Source organism: Octopus sinensis, linkage group LG11 (genome assembly GCF_006345805.1).
Source record: "Octopus sinensis linkage group LG11, ASM634580v1, whole genome shotgun sequence".
NCBI classification, from domain to species: Eukaryota; Metazoa; Mollusca; class Cephalopoda; order Octopoda; family Octopodidae; genus Octopus; species Octopus sinensis.
Genome location: NC_043007.1, coordinates 69,727,370 through 69,748,711, shown reverse-complemented (window position 1 = coordinate 69,748,711; position 21,342 = coordinate 69,727,370). Strand labels below are relative to the sequence as shown.

Genomic DNA, 21,342 nt, shown 5'->3' with positions numbered 1-21,342 from the left:
GAGAAAACTTAGTATGGTGTGATTTCGGTCCTTGCGAGGCGCTACCTATATCTATTAAACAAAGGAAGATTTGTCTGCATCCGCACTCCAAGTTGTTGTTGCACTGCTATGTCAACATCATAAGGCTGTAGACTCTCAAACTGCTCTGCAAACAAAGTTACGTCATCGTTCTGCGCAACAGTGAACTTGCAACAAAGCAATAGTTCGAGATATGGCCACTAGGTGACAGCACATACCTTGAGTGAAGAGCAAATCAAGGGTGCTAATTAATTTCTGACGGTAGTGTACCTGTTTTATAAGTAACTCTGTCTCTTTTTCCTCCCCATCTTTCTTTCCCTTTCCTCATACACAGTTGCTGCTGTAAATTAGCAAAGAATTATCTTCTATGAACATTAAAAGCATTTGTCTTATCATAATTGCTAATAAATTCCTGTATTTTTTTCCTCATTCTCTGTGTGGTCCTCTCCAGTAAGCTGAGGAAATGAACCATTAATTAAATGAAGAAAAATTTTAGAATTATCACCTTTCCATTTATCACTTTCAGTGATTTAAATAATATTTCCTGCAGGGTAGACCAGTCCTCCATTCCTCATGACAGTATTTGTTGACTGGAATGTAGTAGACCTTTTGCTGTGTCTAATAGCATTGAGGCTTTAATATTTTAAACTTATCCTAGACCACCATGATTAGTTATATGAATGCGAACTATATAGTCTTCCCATTTATAAGAAGGGAAACAAAAATATTTTCCCTGCTATTTTTTGTAGGGATAGATATTTGTTGGTTTGCAAACCCCTGTTTTAAAGGAACTTTTCTTGTATTAGTGTTTGAAACCAAAAATTAACTTGACAAATAATGGGATTTATACCATTGTAATGGCTAATTTTCTCTGAGTTACTTTATTGAATATCTAATCACTAGAATTGACCAGCAAAAAAAAAAAAAATTTTTTTAAATGGTCTATTCTATCAACAGGTAAAACAGCTATGTTTAATATATCTTCATAGCATTCCAAATTGAAAATCAATCTTTGCAAGCATAAAATATACAAACAAGTATATAAGACAATATTATACATGTCAACAAAAGCTTTTTAAAATAACTTTCAGAAATAAAGCATATAGCATAGTATATAGCATAGAAAAAGTTTGAAACCTCAGCTGTTTATTTTCTGCCTATATATTTCAGCATAAATTTATATGGAAGGTAATTATTAAATTTATTTAACCATCTTCACATGTTATACTAACATGTTATATATAAAGCCTCCTACCTTATTATATTAAGTCTCCTACCTTGCTAGATAACATACCCCTGTTTGTCTCGTAGTATATATAGATATATAAGAGGTCTGTATAAGCATTAAAATATATTTAAATGCAATGAGCAATAAAAGAAAGAAAACTTAATTAAAAAAAAAAATAATGGCGAAGGGACGAGGTTTAAAAATTCTGTATTAGCTTGATACTTTAAAGAGACCATCTTAATGGTTTAGATGTTGGTCCTTCATCTTAGAGAAGAAAACAGTAGGGAGAGGAGGGTGGGGAAAAGGAACATTCAGTAAGAGAAAAGGAAAGAAGGAAAAAGAGGGTGTGGAGTTGGGAACCAGGTGGGAATGTGGTTCTAACAAGGATGAAGTGAGAAGGGAAGAAGGGACGTGTATATGTGCAAGTATAAGAGTGTATATGTGTTCAGAGATGGGCATATGAGATAGTGGTGTGTGTGTGTGTTGGTGCATAAAGGTATGAATGTGTTAACATTATGAACTGTATGAAGTGAAAGAAATGGTATAAATTCTGGAAAAGAAGTGAAAGAAAAGTTAATTACAAAACACTTTCACTTCTTGCAGTTCATACCTTCCTTTCATGTAATACTGCCTCACATTCATACCTTTGCATGCATGTACACATGCATGCACGCATACTTCTATTGTACCCTCCACATTTCCCTTACCTTACCTTTTACCTCTCATTTATGTCTGTTCCCTACCTCTTCCACATCCATGCTTCTTCATACTCTCTAAAACCTCACACCCACACCAATCTACACACTACTTCCACATATATGCAAGCACACACACACAAACTATCCCATATGTCTATCTGTAAACACAGACTCACCCCTATACTTGCACATACATCCCTTCCTCCATTCTCACCCCACTACCGTAGAAGGACATTCCCACCTGATTCCTAACTCCATACACTTTGTTTCTTTCTTCTTTTACTGACTGTTCCCTTTTTCTCAATCCCTTCTCCATGCTTTTCTCTTTCCCCTGATGAACTAACATCCAAATCATTAAAACTATTTTTCTTTCCTTTGAAGCACTAATTCTCAACTGGAATCCAAATGGCCCCTGAGGTCCTTATAAGATTTTTGGAGTTCCAAAAACATTTTAAAGGTCCCTCAAAAAATTTTGCTTTAGATGTATGTCGTGGTATGTATATATTGTTCAACCTACACAAGTTAGTGTGTGAAAAACAAAATGGGAATTTTGAAAGAAGTTTCTATACAACTAGATTTTAAACATGAAATGGCTAAGGGAGTCCACTGGAATAAAACAGTACTCAAAGGGGTTCATAGATAAAAAAATGCTTGAGAACCCCTGCTTTAAAGTATCAAGCTAATATAGAATCTGTTAAAACTTGTCCCTCCACTGTTTTTTTTTTAATTATTTTTCTTTATTGCTCATTACATGTATAATAAGTATGTGTGGGTTGGTATGTATGTATATGTAACTGTGTAATAAATGTGTAAATAATATAGATATGTATGATATATATATACTTAATCATCATCATCATTGTTTAAAGTCGGCTTTCCATCAAGACTTGAGTTCGATAGGAACTGGTGAACCAGAGGTCTCCACCAAGCTCTGTTGCCTGTTTTGGCATGATTTCGACAGCTGGATGCCCCTTCCTGATGCCAACCACTTATTAGTGTGTACTGGGTGCTTTTTACATGGCACTCACATCAGCAAGGTCACTGAGTAACTTGCAAGACAACACCCCAGAAATGAGTTGGGGGAGAAAAGTATTGAGAGTGGTGGCTTTGTACCTGATGATGGAAAGATAACATGTGACAGAGGAACAGAAATGGGTGTCTTGCAGTAGAGAAACTAACCCAATTGGAAAAAGTGAAAGTAGTGGTGAAGATGTCCTGGTTTACCTTCAAGTTAAAGTGGGGTGTATATAAGTGGTACAGAGGGTTGGGTAAGATGAGTGGGCAAGTAAGTTGTGAGAGTGTGAAAGAGTGGGAGATGGAATGCAATGAGTTAGAAGATAGGAAGATGAGTATTTGTCAGGGTTAGATTGTGTGCAGGAGTATAGATATAAATGACATACCTTTGGGGCCCACATTTCTTAGATTTATTGGTATTTTCAAACACTGCAAATGGCCTATCATCTTGGTCCTTTTTCATCTCTTTTGTGGAGTTCAACATATGAAGGTCATTTTTCACCACTTCATCTCATATCTTCCTGGGTCTTCTTCATCTACAAGTTCCTTTCACATTTATAGATTAGCACTTTTTTATGCAGTTGCCTTCATCCATATGCATCACATGACTATACCAATGCAGTTCTCCCTATTACATACTACATCTGATTCTTCTTATGCCCAGCTTTTTCCTATTTCAAAAATACACTTTGTCATACATGCTCAAAGACAATGCACATCCAGCAGAGCATGCTAGCTTCATTTTTTTTTCACGCCTTCGTATATCCTCTTTAATTCTGATGATGGGGCCCTATATTACCAACAAAGGTAAAAGCTCTCTGAGTTTTCCCCAGCTGGTTCTTATTCTAATGACTACACTTTTAGAGCATGGTCCTCCACTGCTAACTTGATCATTTAAGCAACAGAAACTATCTACTACCTCTAAAAATCCTCCTAGGTATTTGAAGAAATCGGTTTCCTCTGTGTTCTTGATGTTTATCTCTCCTGCACATCTGTCACATTCTTCTCTGTTAACCTTCCTATGATTCCACTGCACTTCTCGTGCCAATAGCTTGCATTGGGTACACTGTATGGAATTTCTACCTATACCTTTTCTATATATCAAGCAGGGCCATTTCACTGAAGGGTTTAGTAATTTGTCTCCTTTCTTCCACACCTGAAATTTCTCTTAATTTTACTATACATTCAGCTGAGGTGGTTCCAAAAAGTTCTCAGACTAATTATGTTTGATAAAAAAATAACTTTACTTAAGTTTTAACATCATTTACTTTGAAATAGTCACCTTGTGCAGTAATGCACTGGTCCCAGTGTTCCTGCCACTTTGGGAATCTGGCCTGGAAGTTGTTTTCTGTAAGCGAGTTGAAGACCTACAATTTGCTCTTGATCTCATCAACGATGTTAAACCAGTGACTGTTGAGCTACATTTTCATCTTGGGGAAGAGATAGAAGTCTGCAGGTGCTAAATCTGGCAAATAGGGCTGGTGCGGAAATGAAACCATGTTGTTTTTGGTGAGAAACTCATGAGTGAGGAGAGTTTGGCGACAAGGTGTTAACATTGTCATCATAAAGAATTCAATTCTTCACACTCAACAGATCCAGTCACTTTCACTGAATGCCCCCCTCCCCACTCTAATACTTCAAAACAGCAATGATTGTCCTCTGATTATCCACATTGCATAAGCTAATGAATGTCCTCCATATTTCCATGGATGACGCTTGTAGCAGGTTTTCCAGTTTTCTCATTGTCTCCCAGGAACGTTCTACCACTTTTGAAATGCCTGTCTCTTGAAACATTGTGTACAACCCATTACCTCATCATTGTAAGCTTGCTGAAGCATGCTCAATGTCTCTGTTGCAGACTTCCCAAGTTTAATGCTAAATTTCATATTGGCTCTTTGTTCCAACTTCCTGTCTGACAAAAATCACAAACTACAACATACACATGATCACAAAAACACAAATTTCACTACTTGTGAAGTAAACAGTGATGTCACCTGGCACACTGCCTCATGAAGGCCACTGCTAGCTCTCACTGTGCATGCAACTGAGTGCTGCTATCTGCTGGTGTCCTACAGAACTAATCTGGGAATTTTTTGATACCTCCTTGTATTTAGATATAATATACACATGTATGCATGATGTGTGTGTAGAGTTGCCTGTATAGTGTCTAGATGTGCATTATATATAGTCGACTGATGAGATCCAGAGATTCCCAGTATAGAAAACACTTAGTAGTGCTGAAATGATTTTAAACTTAGACTGCGATGTCTTTACAAGCGGCCCATTCCATGGGGGAGAGGAATCCAGGTGAGCAGATATGGAGGCAATTATGCAGATAAAGAAATTAAATATAATGGCTTGAGTGTGTGTGTATGTGTGTGTGTATACATGCAAACAGAAAGAAAGCAAAGACCGGAGATTTTTAGATGAATATTTAAGTATAAATATATATATTTATATAGTAATAGCTCAAACTTAGGGTACAAATGACAGAAAAATTAAAGGGAAGGCAGTAAGGTGTTATAAGTCCAACAGCTGTTTCTGGGGGCTTGGAGTTCCCCAAAATATTCAGCCAGTTATGGAAGCAAGGTAGTTTAAAGGTGGAATGCTTAAATGTGGAGAGCAAGCAGTATTTGAGGGAGTAGGAGGCTCAGTGGGGGTGTGGGGAGTGTTGAAGCTAGGAACAGTAAGAGGAGATAAGAGAGTGAGTTCAAGAAGATGGAGAGAGGTTAGCAAGGTCCCCTCACAATGGAGTTCTGATCCCACATCTGAGTCAGCGCTGTGTTCATTTATCTCCCTACCAATCTATAATACACAGTATATGGATTTATCTAATTCGGTGGCAGTTTATAACACACTAGTGCGGGGTACACTAGAATAAATTATTTTTCCATGATATTGACTGCAAACCAATCATCATCCTTTGGATATCAACTGGTGAAATAAATATATTTATCTCATTCCTCCTAATGTTATATATATATATATATAGTGGGGAAGAAGACACCTAATGACTTAGGTACATAGGATGAGTGCTCAGCCCAATTAAAGGACCTAAACTTCGACCTTAAGTGCAGAAATGGAATAATGTTATAAATTTGATACATTGAGATTGCCTGTTCAAACTTTTTTCCTGTTGTGTGTGTGTATATATACATACATACACACACACACACACATATATATGTATAAAAATATATATATAAAAATACAAAATGGGACAAGAATGCAAAACACTCAGACGACACAAAAGACGGACGGGTCATTCGAAGCCTCTAATCTTACACACACACACATATATATATATACATATACAAACACACACACACACACACATATACACACACACTTACATACATACATCATACATACATACATACATCATACATACATACATCATACATACATACATCATACATACATACATCATACATACATACCATGACCGATATCCAAACTATAGTGGAAAAGGCTAGCCACTGGATTTGGTTAAAAAGAGACAATGAGCGATGGCTAGAAGAATATTGAGCTTTATTTGATAACCAGTTGATCTAGCAAGCAGGGCCTCATTTTATGAAGGGGGCCAGTGTGCATTGATGCTGTCGAGAGGTAGGCCCCAAAACAGCGCACATTCTCTCCTGATGACCCCCATACACTTGCTAGCTTCCAGTATGCGGAGTTCTTGACTGGTAGCACTTGCATGTGCAAGCTATTTGTAAAACATACATACAAACAATATATATAAGAAGAATGCTTGTAATTATGAACAAGTCACTATTATAACTAAGCGGGTTTCAAAAACCCTTACATATTTAGAAATAGCAGTCAAAACCACTACAAAGCCACTATTATCACTCATATTATTTCTCCTCACAATAAAATTTGTCTGTGGATGACATGACATATAGAATCCACAAGTTAAAAATAAATAGTTAATTCCTTATTGCAATTTTAACATTAGGAACCTATTAAGTGTCCCATTTGTTTCATCAGGGGAATATTCCTGTGGATAGAAATCAATGCAAGACCTTACCTTGGGGCTTACATGTATCCCAACTGGCAAGAATAATGTGTCAACCTCTATTTACACATTTAGGTTTTGAATTCAAATGTCATGCATAGCGTTTATTAGAAAAGACTGGTAAATTCATACACACACACACACACACACACATACACATAACATCATCATTTAACATCTGCTTTTCATGCTGTCATGGGTTGGTTGCTTTGGCAGAAGCTGGCAAGTCAGAGAGCGGTGCCAAGCTCTACTGTCTGCTTTAGCCTGGTGTCTGCAGCTGGGTGTCCTTCCTAACACTAACCACGTCACAGAGTGTACTGGGTGCCATTTATTTGGCACTAGCATCAGTGAGGGCACTGAGTAACTTGCAAGACTAGACTCTCAACTGATGTGGGGGAGTATTATTGAGGGAGGTGGCTTTGTGCCAGGTGATGAGGTTAACATCTACTTCATTCATCCAACTTTTACAGGTATGGAAAAGTGGATGCTAAATGACGATGTATATTTACTTTTGTTTTTGAGAAGTTTGCTTCATAGCCAAATAGTTTGAGTCCTGTCCCACAGTGTGGTAGCCTGGGAAAGCATCTCTTTTTGCCTCTATTTGACCTTGAGACTAAAGCCTGTTGCTTATGTAGGTATATTCATATATGTAGGGCCTTAAACGTGAAGCCTGACTTCACTGGTTGTGACATAGCAGTCTCTGCTAAAGTCCTGTATGGTACCAGGTTGTGTCTTTATTTTACAATTATGGCCAGTTATTTGCAATCTTCTATGAAAACATGTCTAGCTATGGGTGTTGTACATGTTCAAAGGATGAGTGGAAATAATACTTTGCTTGGAAACAGTATGGTGTGGTGACAGGAAGAGCAACCAGCTATAGAGAAGCTGCTTTGATGAATTTCGTCAGGCCTGTGTAAGCATGAAAAAGTAGACCTGAGAATAATATTATAATGATGATGATGATATCTGTGCAAGATCTATAGATGTATAATATATATCGTTGCTATTATGCAAAAGTGTCGTAAGTCCAAAACGTTGCTTTTTCAGAAAATGAAAAACTAATTTCACCATTCCATAGCAAAACTGTTGTACTACACTTTGGCAATTTTTGATATCTTGGCTTCTGAAGCTGCTGGAGATATGAAAGTTTGACCGAAAGAACTGGCTATTGCAAGCAAAAATAAATGTTGAAAAAAGTACATTTGGCCAAATTTGGACATAGGACAGTTTAACATAATAGCAATGAAATGTATATATATATATTATATAAATGATGAGGATATGTTATCTAATATATATATATGCACACACATTATACATATTTTCTTCTCTCGGCAAAAGGCCTGGAATTTTTTGGGGGTGGGGCTAGTCGATTAGGTCAGCCCCAGTACACAACTGGTACTTAATTTATCAATCCCGAAAGGATGAAAGGCAAAGTCGACCTTCGCAGAATTTGAACTCAGAACGTAAAGACAGGCGAAATACCACTAAGCTATCGTTTCTGCCATATATTGTATGCCTAATATTACTGCCTTATATTGTATGTATAATATATTGTATGCATTATAGATATGGATGGATGCATATGTGTTTGTGTGTATGTCTGTGTCTATAATATTGTGAATGAGTGTGTAGCCCCAACATATATCTAAGTACACACACACATACACACACCCATATGCTAGAGGAGATGATGGGGGAATGAGATGGATGGCAGTATTTTGTGCTTGAAAAGACCTATCCATCTCAACAGAATTGAGGTTCTGTCAAGCCTGCCCTGATAACTTATTTTCTAACACCCATTTTCTATCAGTCTTCTATGTTACCCTATTTCCTTCAGTTTCCCCTGGACTGCACTGATGTCCTCTGCATCTAACTCATTCCTTATCTCCAATCATCTGTCCCGTTATTTTCACTCAGTGCACTTGCACATTCACCTTTTACCTTCTTCTATCCTCTTCTGTCTTTATTCCATCTTGTACCTGAATCTTGCATCTCCTTCTTTCTCATTTTCCAAGGGGGCAAGCCCTGTATTCACCTCTTCATTTTGACATCTGCTCCTCTCCCTCTATCATAGTTCCTTATTCCTTTAGTCTATATACTGCTCAGTCAAGAGGTCTTATGGGTACTTGGCAACCTCACCAGTGCTGGTGCCATGTAAAAAAAACTGCCCAGTACATCCAACTCGTGCCAGCATGGAAAAGGGGAGATTAAATGGTGATGATACTAGGTGCAGCATGGTCAAAATGTTAAGATGGTCACTTCACAGCCATAAGATTTTGGATTTCATTCCAGTCTGCAGCATGTCGGGTAAATGTTACTTTCCATAGCTTCAGATCAATGAAACAGAATTGATGGGAAGTATGTAGAAGTGTGTTGTGCTGATTCAGCCTTGTGTGCTGTATCATGCTGATTCTATCTGAGAATTTCATTAATGATTCATTTGTCTGTAGGACACTTGGCCATTTGAAAGTTAATTCAGGAATAAGTAGCTTAGTTTATTAAATGGCTGAATGCTTCACTGAATAATGGTTACCAACCACATTTATGTGTATGTATGTGTATATATATAGTGTATAATATATACATATACACACACACACACATGCACACTTTTGTGTCAATTTTTTAATGTTCATATATTCATTAGCAATGTAACAAAATTCTTTAATTAGTTGTTAGCAAATTGTTTTCTACTTACTAATTATTTTCTGTGAAAAAAAGGTAAAAAGAAATCATTGCTGCCAATCAAAGATCTAAATTACTGTTTTCTAGCAAATAGTTTTTCATGAGACAAAAATCAACTTCTGAAAAACAGCACTGAATATACCAAACATGGAATTATTATCACTTGTAGAAGTTAGACTTGGTGCAGTAAATTTGAATTTACAATGTTGCCTCATTTGGTTGATTGTTAATACAATACCATTGTAAATTTTTTTGTAACGCAGGTACAATTATGAAATTTTTTTTGTTGGGTGACAGGATAGTTGATTATATCAACCTCAGTACTTGATTGATACTTTATCAACTTTGGAAGGAGCAGGAAGCAAATCTGTCCTAGACAGCATTTGAACTCAGTGAAATGTCAAAACAAATACTGTCAAACATTTGTCTGACAATAATGCTTCTTCCATTCTTCCACCCTGCTGTTCTTTAGCATTGGCACAAAGCTGAATAATTGATGAGGATTAATACCAACAGCTCTAATATGAGACTGGCAGTTAATTTTATTGATCTTGAAACGATGAAAGGCAAAGTTGACTTCAGGAAGAATTGAACTCAGAACTCTAATGATTGTGTCCATCCTTCTTAATTATACTATTAAGAATGAGAGTTAAATATTTTTGGTAATCAACATTCATTATAGATATTGCAATATGTTTTCATACTGAATATTCTTAGTTAGACTCAGTATCTAACATCTAAATAATGTTTGACTTCTGTTTTGGTTTAATTTTAACCAGGCTATTCAAAATAGATCAAAGTAAGGGTAGATTTTATAAATTTTAATTTTTTTTACATTTTCTGGGGTATATGATATCCAATACATTTTTGTTATGGTTTACTTATTTGTACAAATGACTGACAGTCTTCTGATTTTGGTTTGCATTCCTTCTGCCTTCAGAGATTTGATAATTTAGTATCAATTAGATAAATTTGTCTTTTCAAATTTTGATTTGTTTTTGCAAGAATCTTCTTTTTTCTTATTCGATGAAAATCTGCAATTTTCATGAATTTTTAAAATAACTGATCAAGTGAACCTATTACAGAGAGAGAAGGCAAAAGTTATGAGGCTTTCATCAAATAAGTTTGCTTTCTAGAGCTGTCATTGGTTGTTAGAGTATGTATTTACTATTAGATGGATTGAAATATAATGAAAGTGGTTCCCTGGTTGGTGATATTTAGCTTCAGTGTCTGAACTAGGGTAAAAATGAGTAGAATAGTTTATTGACATTACAAGAGATGTCTCACAAGAAAATTTTTAAAATCACTGACACTAATTAATTAAGCTTCAATTAAATCTTTTTTCCTAACTTTTAAGAAATTTATTGGGGGCTATTTAAGTGTTGTAGTATAGCTATGGTTGGTGTTAATCCAAGATGCTTTGTGATTTCATTGAAAAATTAAAATAGTATTAAAAGCAGGGATGACTGTCAGCCAAAGCTAAAAGATGATTATCTTTTTTCATTAGAGATCAAATTAAGCAATTTTTGATAAATATTTTTTAATATCTATAATAATAGAAGTAAAGTTCTATCTGTCCATCTGGGAGTCCTGTATCTCAGCCTACATTTACTCTATGTAGACATATGCCTTTTTGTAATGAGAATGATCCCATGTTTGAAAATTTGCCCTTTAATGGTTCTTGAACATCCAGCATTGGGATCTGATTTAAAAGCATTTGGGTTGCTATTTCTAGCAGTTAAAGCTTGGCTTATTCACACCATTTTAGTAGTGTTTGTCAGATGATGTCACAGATCAAGGGTGAGATAAATAACATTTACTTCATTGATTTTATGTCGAGATAATAACTTTGAGACAAATTGGCCAACAGTTGGAATTCAACTTAGGATTGGAACAATAAAATGATTGCATTGCAGAATTAATTCTCATCCATCCTTAACCTCTGATCAAGCACCATCGGGGCATATATTCATTATAGATGTATTATAGTCATGCTATTTATCTCTTAGTTTTGGGCTACAGGCTCAATTAGTCCTCTGTAGAAGCTAGCTTAAAAAAGTCTGCATGGAGTGCAGCTTTTAAGCCAGTAAAGTATAAAATAACAATTGCAGCATGGAAAGTGTTTATAAGCCATTTAAGAAACACACAAAACTGTTAGATTCACTTCAACATTTAAATTTAATTTGTCAAAATATTTTCGTCGCTTTGAGACCGCAACCTGTTCACTGACAAAACAGATGCAGCATGAAGTTTTGTCAGTGAACAGGTCGCGGTCTCAAAGCGACGAAAATATTTTGACAAATTAAACTTATATGTTGAAGTGAATCTAATGGTTTTGTGTGTTTCTTAAATGGCTTATAAACACCTTCCACGCTGAAATTGTTTTCGTTCCAGCACACGATCTCAGATCAAGTCACTTGCTATGCAAGTACATCTCCGTAAAGTATAAAATGATAATCAATTAATATGTCATAAAGAGTTCTCTGGTATAGTCGTAATATGATTAGATCTTTCAACTGTAAATATTGTCCTGTTGCTTAAATTTCTTGAGAGATATTTTATAAAACATCATTCTGAAGATTTCAGTCTGATTGCACAGCATCATCTTGGGCAAGTTACCAGTGCCTTGAGATTGGAATTTGGTAGAGAGAAACTGTGCTGATGCTCATTTTACATGTATGTATTATGTTTCTTTGTCATGTAACTTAGGAATTCAACAGAGATCAATCAAACCACTACTAAACTGAATTACTGGTATCAATATTATTGGCTAAACCTGAAGACTCTGCTGGGTAACATTACTAAAACAATATGTCTCAGTAGAATTCACAAAATATTTATTCAAATAAGATAGTCTTCAAGAAATACCATCTTTTAGAAATGAAAGAATATCATCAGTAGTTACAATAAACATGGGGTGGGGTTCCAGAACCACACACATTGGTGTGTTCATTAGTTGTATTAGCTATATTTTATGGAAAACTTTCATTAACCAACTTAATTAGCATACTGGCTTTATTTACATGCAACCTCCCCTTAGAGCATATGTACACACAGCACATCTGCACACGTACTATAGTGTGTGTGTACTACTCTACATGAAAAAATTTAACCCCTGTTAATGGCACCAATTTTCACTTCACCTTACTCAGTATTTATTTGTTGCCTGACTAGTTTTGTTGTTATTTATTCTAATTATCTTCATTGCTGCCACAGCCCTGAAAAGTAAATATTGATTTTGTACTTCAATGTGAATAAATTATTAAAGGAAATCTTATCAGCTACAATCAGCTATTAACATCATTGACAGGGTCTTGAGAAGTGCAACATAAAGCTAAACCAATTTTTCCTCTGGCTCATTGATGTAAACATGAGCCACATTTCCAAGATATATTTGTAGAGAACAAAAACATTAACTAGTTTCTAAATATAAGTCTCAAAGCACTTCTAGTATTAAACATGGAAATATATGTATTCTACGAATACAATTTTGAAAGATCAATAAAGCCAGTAAGGATTTTTACTTAATGATATTCGTGCTAAAAAACATAATAATGACTGGTTTTTGTTTGCCTGTATTTAACTAAATTAGAAATGGTACTTGGTTGGATACAGTGATGTTTCCAGCTGGTCCAATCAGCAGAACACCCTGCTATGCATTTTGTCAAGCATGCTAACAATTCTGCCAACTCACCGTCCTGTATTGTATATATTATATGAACTATATATTATATAGTATAGAAAACATATATGTATATAACTGGTATTCTGTTGATTACTATGACAAGGGTTCCAGTTGATTCAGTCAATGGAACAGCCTACTCATGAAATTAATGTGCAAGTGGCTAGGGACTCCACAGACATGCGTACTCATAACATAGTTCTCAAGGAGAATGTGACAAAGCCGACCCTTCAAATTACAGGTGCATCTCACTTTTGCCAGCTGAGTGGACTGGAATAAAGTGCCTCGCTCAAGGACACAATGCACTGCTTGGAATCAAACCTGCAACCTTATGGTTGTGAACCGAATACCCTATCCACTAAGCCATGCATCAAAGAAGTGATTTAGAGAAAATAAAGCTAGTATATATTCAGTTTGACAGCCATACACTTTGTTAATTTAATCCCACGCTGGTTTGTTCATGTCTGTTGGCCTTTATAAATAGTATTTCTTCTGTTGCAATGAACAAATAAGTAGGACAATGGATCCTATCTCTTGGATCATTAGTTTGCTTCCTACTGCTCTACTAATCTCAGGCAAGGCAATTTAGTCTCTCTCAAATGCCTCAAATTCATTTATAGCATTTGTTATTTTTAAGGTAAGCTCTTTGTTAAAAAAACAAAAATGGTCTATGATTACATTTCCCAGTTTTGATTTTTGGATATAAGTTCATCTAATCTCTCTGAGATTATAAATTTCACAAAATTTCCATTTCTCTATGGTTAAGTTTGTGATATTGTCCCTAAAATCGAAATTATCATCATTGTTTCAAACAAAAGTCACTTCAGTAGACGACCAAGTCAATAGTGCAGGCTGGGGATGCAGAAGGGCAACAATTTGTACCCTATCGCTCATGATACATAGCATGTGGTACAAAAAAAAAAAATAGCAGAAAGATGAGGTAAAAAACAAACAAACAGGATGTATTAGGTTGATGCTCAGGAAATTGGAAAAAGTCTTTACTATTTCAAGCCTATGCTTTTGTACAGAAAAGCTTGACAAAAAAATGAGGAAAAGAACAAGTATGTCTTGATTAGATGGTCATTACATGCTAAAAAAGGAAAATAGTTCATGGATAAGACACTTGTTCTTTCATATGGTTTCCTTGAAAAATCCAGTTGGTGTATATAACCTCAGCTTCATGGATGGTTTTGGGATTGAAGGGGTTTGGATGTGCAACACCACCTGGTCTCTGTCCTATGGGAATACTCAACGGGCCATGTACCTAAGGGATTCCCCACTGTTGCAAGGTGGCTCTAAGTTAATACATACTGAATTAATTCACTGCAGTAGACACCCTTAGTTTTTGAAAATCAAGTATTTTATTTTCTTACTGGACTGAATTTAATTATTGTAATGAGAAACCTAGTTATAGTAGACCAACATCCTAAGGGAAGGTTTTTCTTGCATACATTTGGTGCTGGAGATAAGAGTAAAACATCAGTGACTTAGATCTTTGCCAAAGATTAGTTTTTTAGCACCATAACTACTGCTGCTACTATTATTATTATTGCTAACATCTCAGAGTGGTTAACACCCTATCCACTTAGATGCCATGTTGGTGAAAGTCTAAGGATCCAAATTAATAATTAAAAACCATCAATTAATTTGTCAAATATGCAAATTAATTAAAATAGTGTCTGCTAACTACCAACTAGTGTTCATATTTGTTATAGCAATTACCATCGAGCTACTTAGATGACCATATCTGGATATTAAAATTAAATATTAGTGGCCATGTAGTTAGAACTAATAACTGTAACTAAATCTCTCTACCTTTCTTAGACTGAGTGAAGCAAATATGAGATGAAGTGTATTAATCGTTGTGTGTTTATATTTAAAATTAATTTAATATAATTTTTAAAACTTGAATCTTATGTAGGAATCACTTGCTAATTATTTCTAATGAGTGTTGGTAATTAGTGTTCGTATCTGCTTTTACTTTTAGTGTTTCCTTTATATTCTAACTAGATATAAAAATTTACCTAGTTTAAATATAGACTTTAGGTTTCTTTTGTTTGTATTTTCAAAACTAATGAAAAACAGCATTAAATTAGTAAATGATAATAATGCTTACTAATTTCTTACATTGACACATTTTGGATGATGGAATTATCCATAAAAATTGACTACAGTACTTCACTGGTATTTGTTTCTTGGATTGAAGCATTTTTTATCTGTAAGTTGACTTCAGTTTAATTTAGGATGCCTAAATTAATTACAAACTTAATGGAAAGACATTTTAAAATATTTTCATTATCTACGTTATTGAGAACAAATTCAAGATTCTGTCTGGTAATTAGGAAATCATATAAAATTCATTCAATTTATAAAGTTGTTTTGCTCACTTTTATCTACTATATAGTTATCTACTATATTCTTAATTGTACCCCCACTCTCTTTCTGCCCAAGCATTGACCATTTTTCTCATAGAACACCATGATATAACATTTAATGCATACTGAGATATAATAAATCTCTGAGTGAGGTATAAACAGTAGCTGCACAATATCATGAAGTATATTTGCCACCTAAATGTGGCTAACCCTTAAGGGTTGATGCTACTGTAACCATTTGCAAATACTGATAGGGCACAGTGTGTCAGTAGCCAGCTGGAGGAGATGTCTTCCTGGAGCTACAATAGCATCAACCCTTAAGGGTTAGCCACATTTAGGTGGAAAATATACTTCACGATATATATCGATATATATATATATATATATATATATATATATATATCAACAATTGAGGGTAAAATTAATTAATTAATCAATTTCACCAAGTGTTCAGCAAAAAAAAAAAAAAAAAATTTTTTTGGCTGCTATTTCTACTAAGTTCAGTATGTGGCAAAGTAATTTATTTTACTAAGCCCTAATTATATAATATATATATATATATATATATATATATATATATATATTCCAAGATTATTGAATTGCTAGAGCTTATGCATAAATTAATGTTATATAAGAAACCTAATTAGTTCTAGAGTTAATTTTATATTTCAAATGCATCTCCACTCCCTGTGTAGTTTGTGATATATATATTAAAAATTGTACTTGAATGTTAATGAGAGGTTGATTTGCAACATTTAATTTAGGAATATAGAAAAATTTTAAAGAAATAGTATTGACATCTGGGCATCCATGACATCAGGGCAATAATGTAGATGAAATCAACATACAGTGTATATCTGGAGTAAATTTCATTGGTGGGTATCAGAGTTATGTTAAGACAAGAAGTTGTTTGAATGAAAGAGTAAAAGCTGATTCTGTAGTTGGTCATATTGTCTCAATAGCAATGAGAACAAGAAGGAAATTTCTATAAACATAACCTCACCATGCTGCACCTGGAATCTCTGTCCTGTATAAATTTTGGTATTCCTCCCTTTCATGTTGTATATCTCTGCTAATATCATCAATTTACATTATTTACATTCGACGGATATTTGTCCTCATCTTGTTTGTTGCTATCACAACGTTTCAGTTGATATGCCCTCCAGCCTTCTTCAGATGTCCTGGGGAAATTTCAAACCTATGTTCTCATTTCTAAGGTATTTTTCAATGTTGTTATTATTGAATTGAACTCAGGATCTTGGGGTTTGTAGCCCGTGCTCTTAACCACTACGCCATATGCCCGTGGGCAGTTATGGAGTGAATTTTAGGGCTTATAAATGTAATATTTTTTTTTAGGGCTTATAAATCTAATATAAATCTAAAATGAGGACAAATATCTGTCAAATGTAAATAATGTACATAATTCCTCATCTCTTAAATATAGAACTGGAATATTGACTTAGTTGAATGGTCTTCATTCCCTATCGGGTTCAGAAATCTCCAACTATAGCATTTGATATGGCTTACATAATGACACCAGCCAGCAAAGTTTATTCCATATTGAGCAACAATAATAGGGATAAGTGGAATGTGTCTCTAAATTTCCTCTTTAGTCTTAATATTGTATTTTATGTTTTGTACCTTTATATTCTAATAGATATTTCAGTCTGAAGCCATTGAAATCATTAATAAATAACTATACCTTGTTTAAAAGTATTTAGTTGAGTTTGCCTGTGTCTGTGTGTATGTATGTGTGTGTGTGTGTTCCACAGCATCAATTCTATTGCACTTAAGACCCTATATTTTCTGTTATTTTAGTCACCTGTATTTCGTACCTTGCTCATTGTTTTTACTCAAAGATGTTCGCTGTTCCTTCTGTTGTTTTCCCCTGTGGCTACATTAAAAACCAGAATTAGTAACTTTGTAAATTCATATTTTGTACCAGTTTTGAAACCTGTTCTTTTCCCCTTTTCTTCTTTATAATATTTCTGTTAAAATGTTTTGTCAATTACTAGTGTAATACAAAGTTGATAAATTATTTTATTAGTTATTCTTTTTTTATTTTTCAAAACTTGTTTAATAATTTTAAAATATATAATAAAGAAACTTAACCACAAAATAATTTAGTTTTGCTTTATTTCTGCCGTAAATTTCCCCTGCAAAAAGTTAATTTTAAAGAAACTTAACTAATAAATAAAATGCAGTAAAACAGCAATTCAAATTTTTTTGTAATAAATTTCAACAAAGTGATTTTGATAAAAATCATAATTTATAACAGTTTTGCTTCCAAATTGTAGAGACTAGCTTATTTTTATGCATTATACACAAAATTAAGATAGCTACAATCTTTTTGATTAATTTTTCTCTTATATTAATGTTACTTTTAAAGTATAATTTTAGATTCTCTTAAAACTACTTAAGGGATTTAAATAATTTTAATTTAAATGTTGTAGGATTCTATTCTAAAAGAAAGAAAAACTACTTGTTTATGAAAATGTCTAGGGCATTTCCAACAGCTTACTGATGGTGGTTAAACACACATTTTAATCCATCATAAAACCATCACTTTTACCCACAGTGCTTCATGTCTTTCATCAAACCGTTTACCAGCCTGTCCATCAAGGAAACTGAAGAGTAAGACAACAGAACAAAAATATTGTGCGGGGTCACCAACTAGAGCTGAAAAGGCTAAACCACCTCCGCAAACTCTTTCAGACTTCAAGAAATGGTTCCAGCCAAGGTGTTTATGATTTTCTAAGACAGGAAAAGAATTTTTCTCTGTCTCCATTTAAAAAAAATAAAAATTGATCACATATTCAAAGAACTGCACATTTGCCAACAAAATATAGTTTTTTTTCACTAGTTGCAAGTAGCACAACTTTGTTCATATGTGTATCACGGATTCACAGACAGTCTTGTTTAGTTAACAAAGCTGTTAATAGAAAGTAATTTTATCAGCTTTCCTTGCAAGCATATTCATCTCACATTTTTGCTTTATCGAAATACATTTGCTTTAACAAATATTGGAGTTTGTTTTAATGTTGTGATAAAAGAACACTTTCATAATTCTTTGTTATTTGTTCACAAAGGATGAGGCTCTGATTAACTACCTTAGTAAAACTACATAAAATTAAGAATCTTTGCTACTGTTTTTTTTCTCTATATTCTTAAAACTAAATTCCTTGACATTTTTATTCTTGTTTGGATTAGCAAAAGTATATGGTTATGACTGCATATAAAAATCAATCTACTTCAAGTAAAAGTTTAGAATTAAACATATAGATTTATTTAGTTAAATAACTGTAAACAGTTTATATTTGATGTTTAGTCACTAAAAGCCAGCACCTCACACCATCTTGTTTCTTTTTTGTTTCTTTTTGTTTTTTGTTCTTTTTTTTGTTTCATGTTTCCTTTCATTTCCATCAATGATCTCCTAAATAAGTAAACCCTTTTTAATTTAAAAAAAAAATTTTTTTTTAATGTATGTCAGTATCTTATTAAAGTAACTTGTTAATATACTTTCATATAATTCATACTTAAAGAATTATTTGTCCAATTATTATTTTTAAAAAAATAGTGAAGGTGGGAATGTTCTTTTACTTTCTGTTACCAAAAGTTTGAATTGGTTTTCTGGGCAGCTTAATCATATTATGGATTACTTCATCATAATATTAATAGTTGTCCATACATCAAAATGTATTAATTATATTATTTAGAATTTTTAGATATTAAAAGCAACTTATAATTATCTAATTTTATATTATTATTATTAGAAATATTAATTATAATGAACTGTTTTATTTTAAATAATATTTTAAATTAATTCAAATTTTCATTTATTTTAAATTCATTCAAATTTTTATTCAGTTTTTTAATGATTTTTACTTGATATATTTACATTTTTAATATAATTTGTTAAATAAATTTACATTAACTGTCTATTCTTATTTCACATTCATGCAGTATCATCTAGAGATGATTGTAGCACATTGATTGAAAGAATTAACTTTCACTGATAATTGTTTAATCCTGCCAGATCACACATTTACTGTGTAAACTAACAGAGCTCTCTCTGACACACACACTTTATTATCTCTGGTGTGCTCCAAGGTTCAGTTTTGTCTGCCTCACTCTTCTTTATACACAACAGCAAAGTATTAGTCTTTATTGCAGCTGCACCTATGCAGATGATACCACAATTATTTTACCCCTAACCTCCTGCACCCCCAGAGTAGCTATATGCATTTTAGTCTTGACATCAAACCTATGCTAACACCATGAAAAGAGACCTCAGAAATTGTATATACAGGTTGAGTCAAAACAGTTTTTGCATTTCAAGTTTTAATTAATAGTTCAAATAAATAATCCATGGTTTGAAAAAGGTAATTATCTGATGGTGCAAGGTCAGGACAGTAGGCAGTGTAAGGCAGCACTTCCAGCCCCTCAAGTTCCTCAGGTTTGCACTTGGTCACTTTGGTAGTGTGTGCTGGGGCTTTGTCATGCTGTAGGAGCACACACCTTCAATTGACCTATACATATAGCAGTTGTTGAGCATAAAAGTTATTGTCCACAGCATGACCATTTGGGATATGGTCGAAGTGTACAACACTCCCTTGAAATTGCACCAAACACATATGACCTTCTCTTCAAACTGCCTTTGTTTCACAATGAGTTCTGAATCTGGCCTGAAAGAAGGTACTGACACCTTTTATTGTGATTGCAAAAAATAGATACATTTTTCATCCTCAATTTCAATATGACACCAAAAGCAGGCATCTCAAGAGTTTGTTAGGAATGAGAACCCAGGTTCGAAATTTTCCCCAAGACAACTGATGAAGGCTGGAGGGTATATCAGCCGAAACGTTATGTTAACAACAAATAAGATGAGGACAAATATCCACCAAATGTAAATAATGTAAATAATTGTTAGCAGTTGTTTGCAAATGTTCACCTGTCATTGAGCCTGGTCATTGGTCATTTCATGAAGATCTTCTCGACAGCGTCTGTTCACAGGGGAGGCTGAGCTTATGAAAGTGTTGATTAATTATGCTTTGTGAAGGATCATGTTCTGCCAACAATGTATGAGTGCTTATGCTGGGATGTCTGAACCAGTTTTGTTCTACACATTTGCTGACAGTTTCTCGGCCTTCCACACTGCTAATTTCTTTTGTTACTGTCCTTGCACTCATTCGATTTTTCCACATGTAGCATCAAACGTCTCTAGTAGCATTTTTCACCACTCATTAACAAAGCTGTGAAAAAAAAAATAATAATAAATGATTATATATGGAAATAAAGAATAGACAAGTTAGCAACAATTGGACAAAAAGTTGTATAAAATTACTGATATTACATGGACTTTACATTAATAATTTCAAGTTGCCAAAAATCACTAGTGAAAATCTGAAAACATTTTACTCAGTCTGATATATGTGTGTGTGTGTATATATATATATATATATATATATATATACACACACACACATATACATTGAGATATATATATGCACAAACATATACACACACATACATATGTGCATGTGTTTATCTCCTTATCTTGACTGCGCAATTTTTGTAAACAAATATCACCATATTATACAAGTGACATCAATCATTTC

The 21,342-nt window shown here is 33.9% G+C and overlaps 1 protein-coding gene across 12 annotated transcripts in view; it reads left to right on the top strand.

Annotated features, from left to right (window-relative positions):
• The window catches only part of LOC115217030 (echinoderm microtubule-associated protein-like 2), a 236,370-nt gene that overhangs the window by 126,912 nt on the left and 88,116 nt on the right, over positions 1–21,342 (top strand). For 8 of the 12 annotated variants that reach the window (XM_036507662.1, XM_036507659.1, XM_036507664.1 and 5 more), the window contains 2 exons: positions 1,189–1,206; positions 18,303–18,464. The exons of 3 other annotated variants lie outside the window; for them this stretch is intronic. In XM_036507662.1, the coding sequence (XP_036363555.1) occupies positions 1,189–1,206; positions 18,303–18,464 (180 nt within the window). The remainder of the gene's footprint in view (positions 1–1,188; positions 1,207–18,302; positions 18,465–21,342) is intronic. One more of the 12 variants, XM_036507658.1, reaches the window with a different exon arrangement.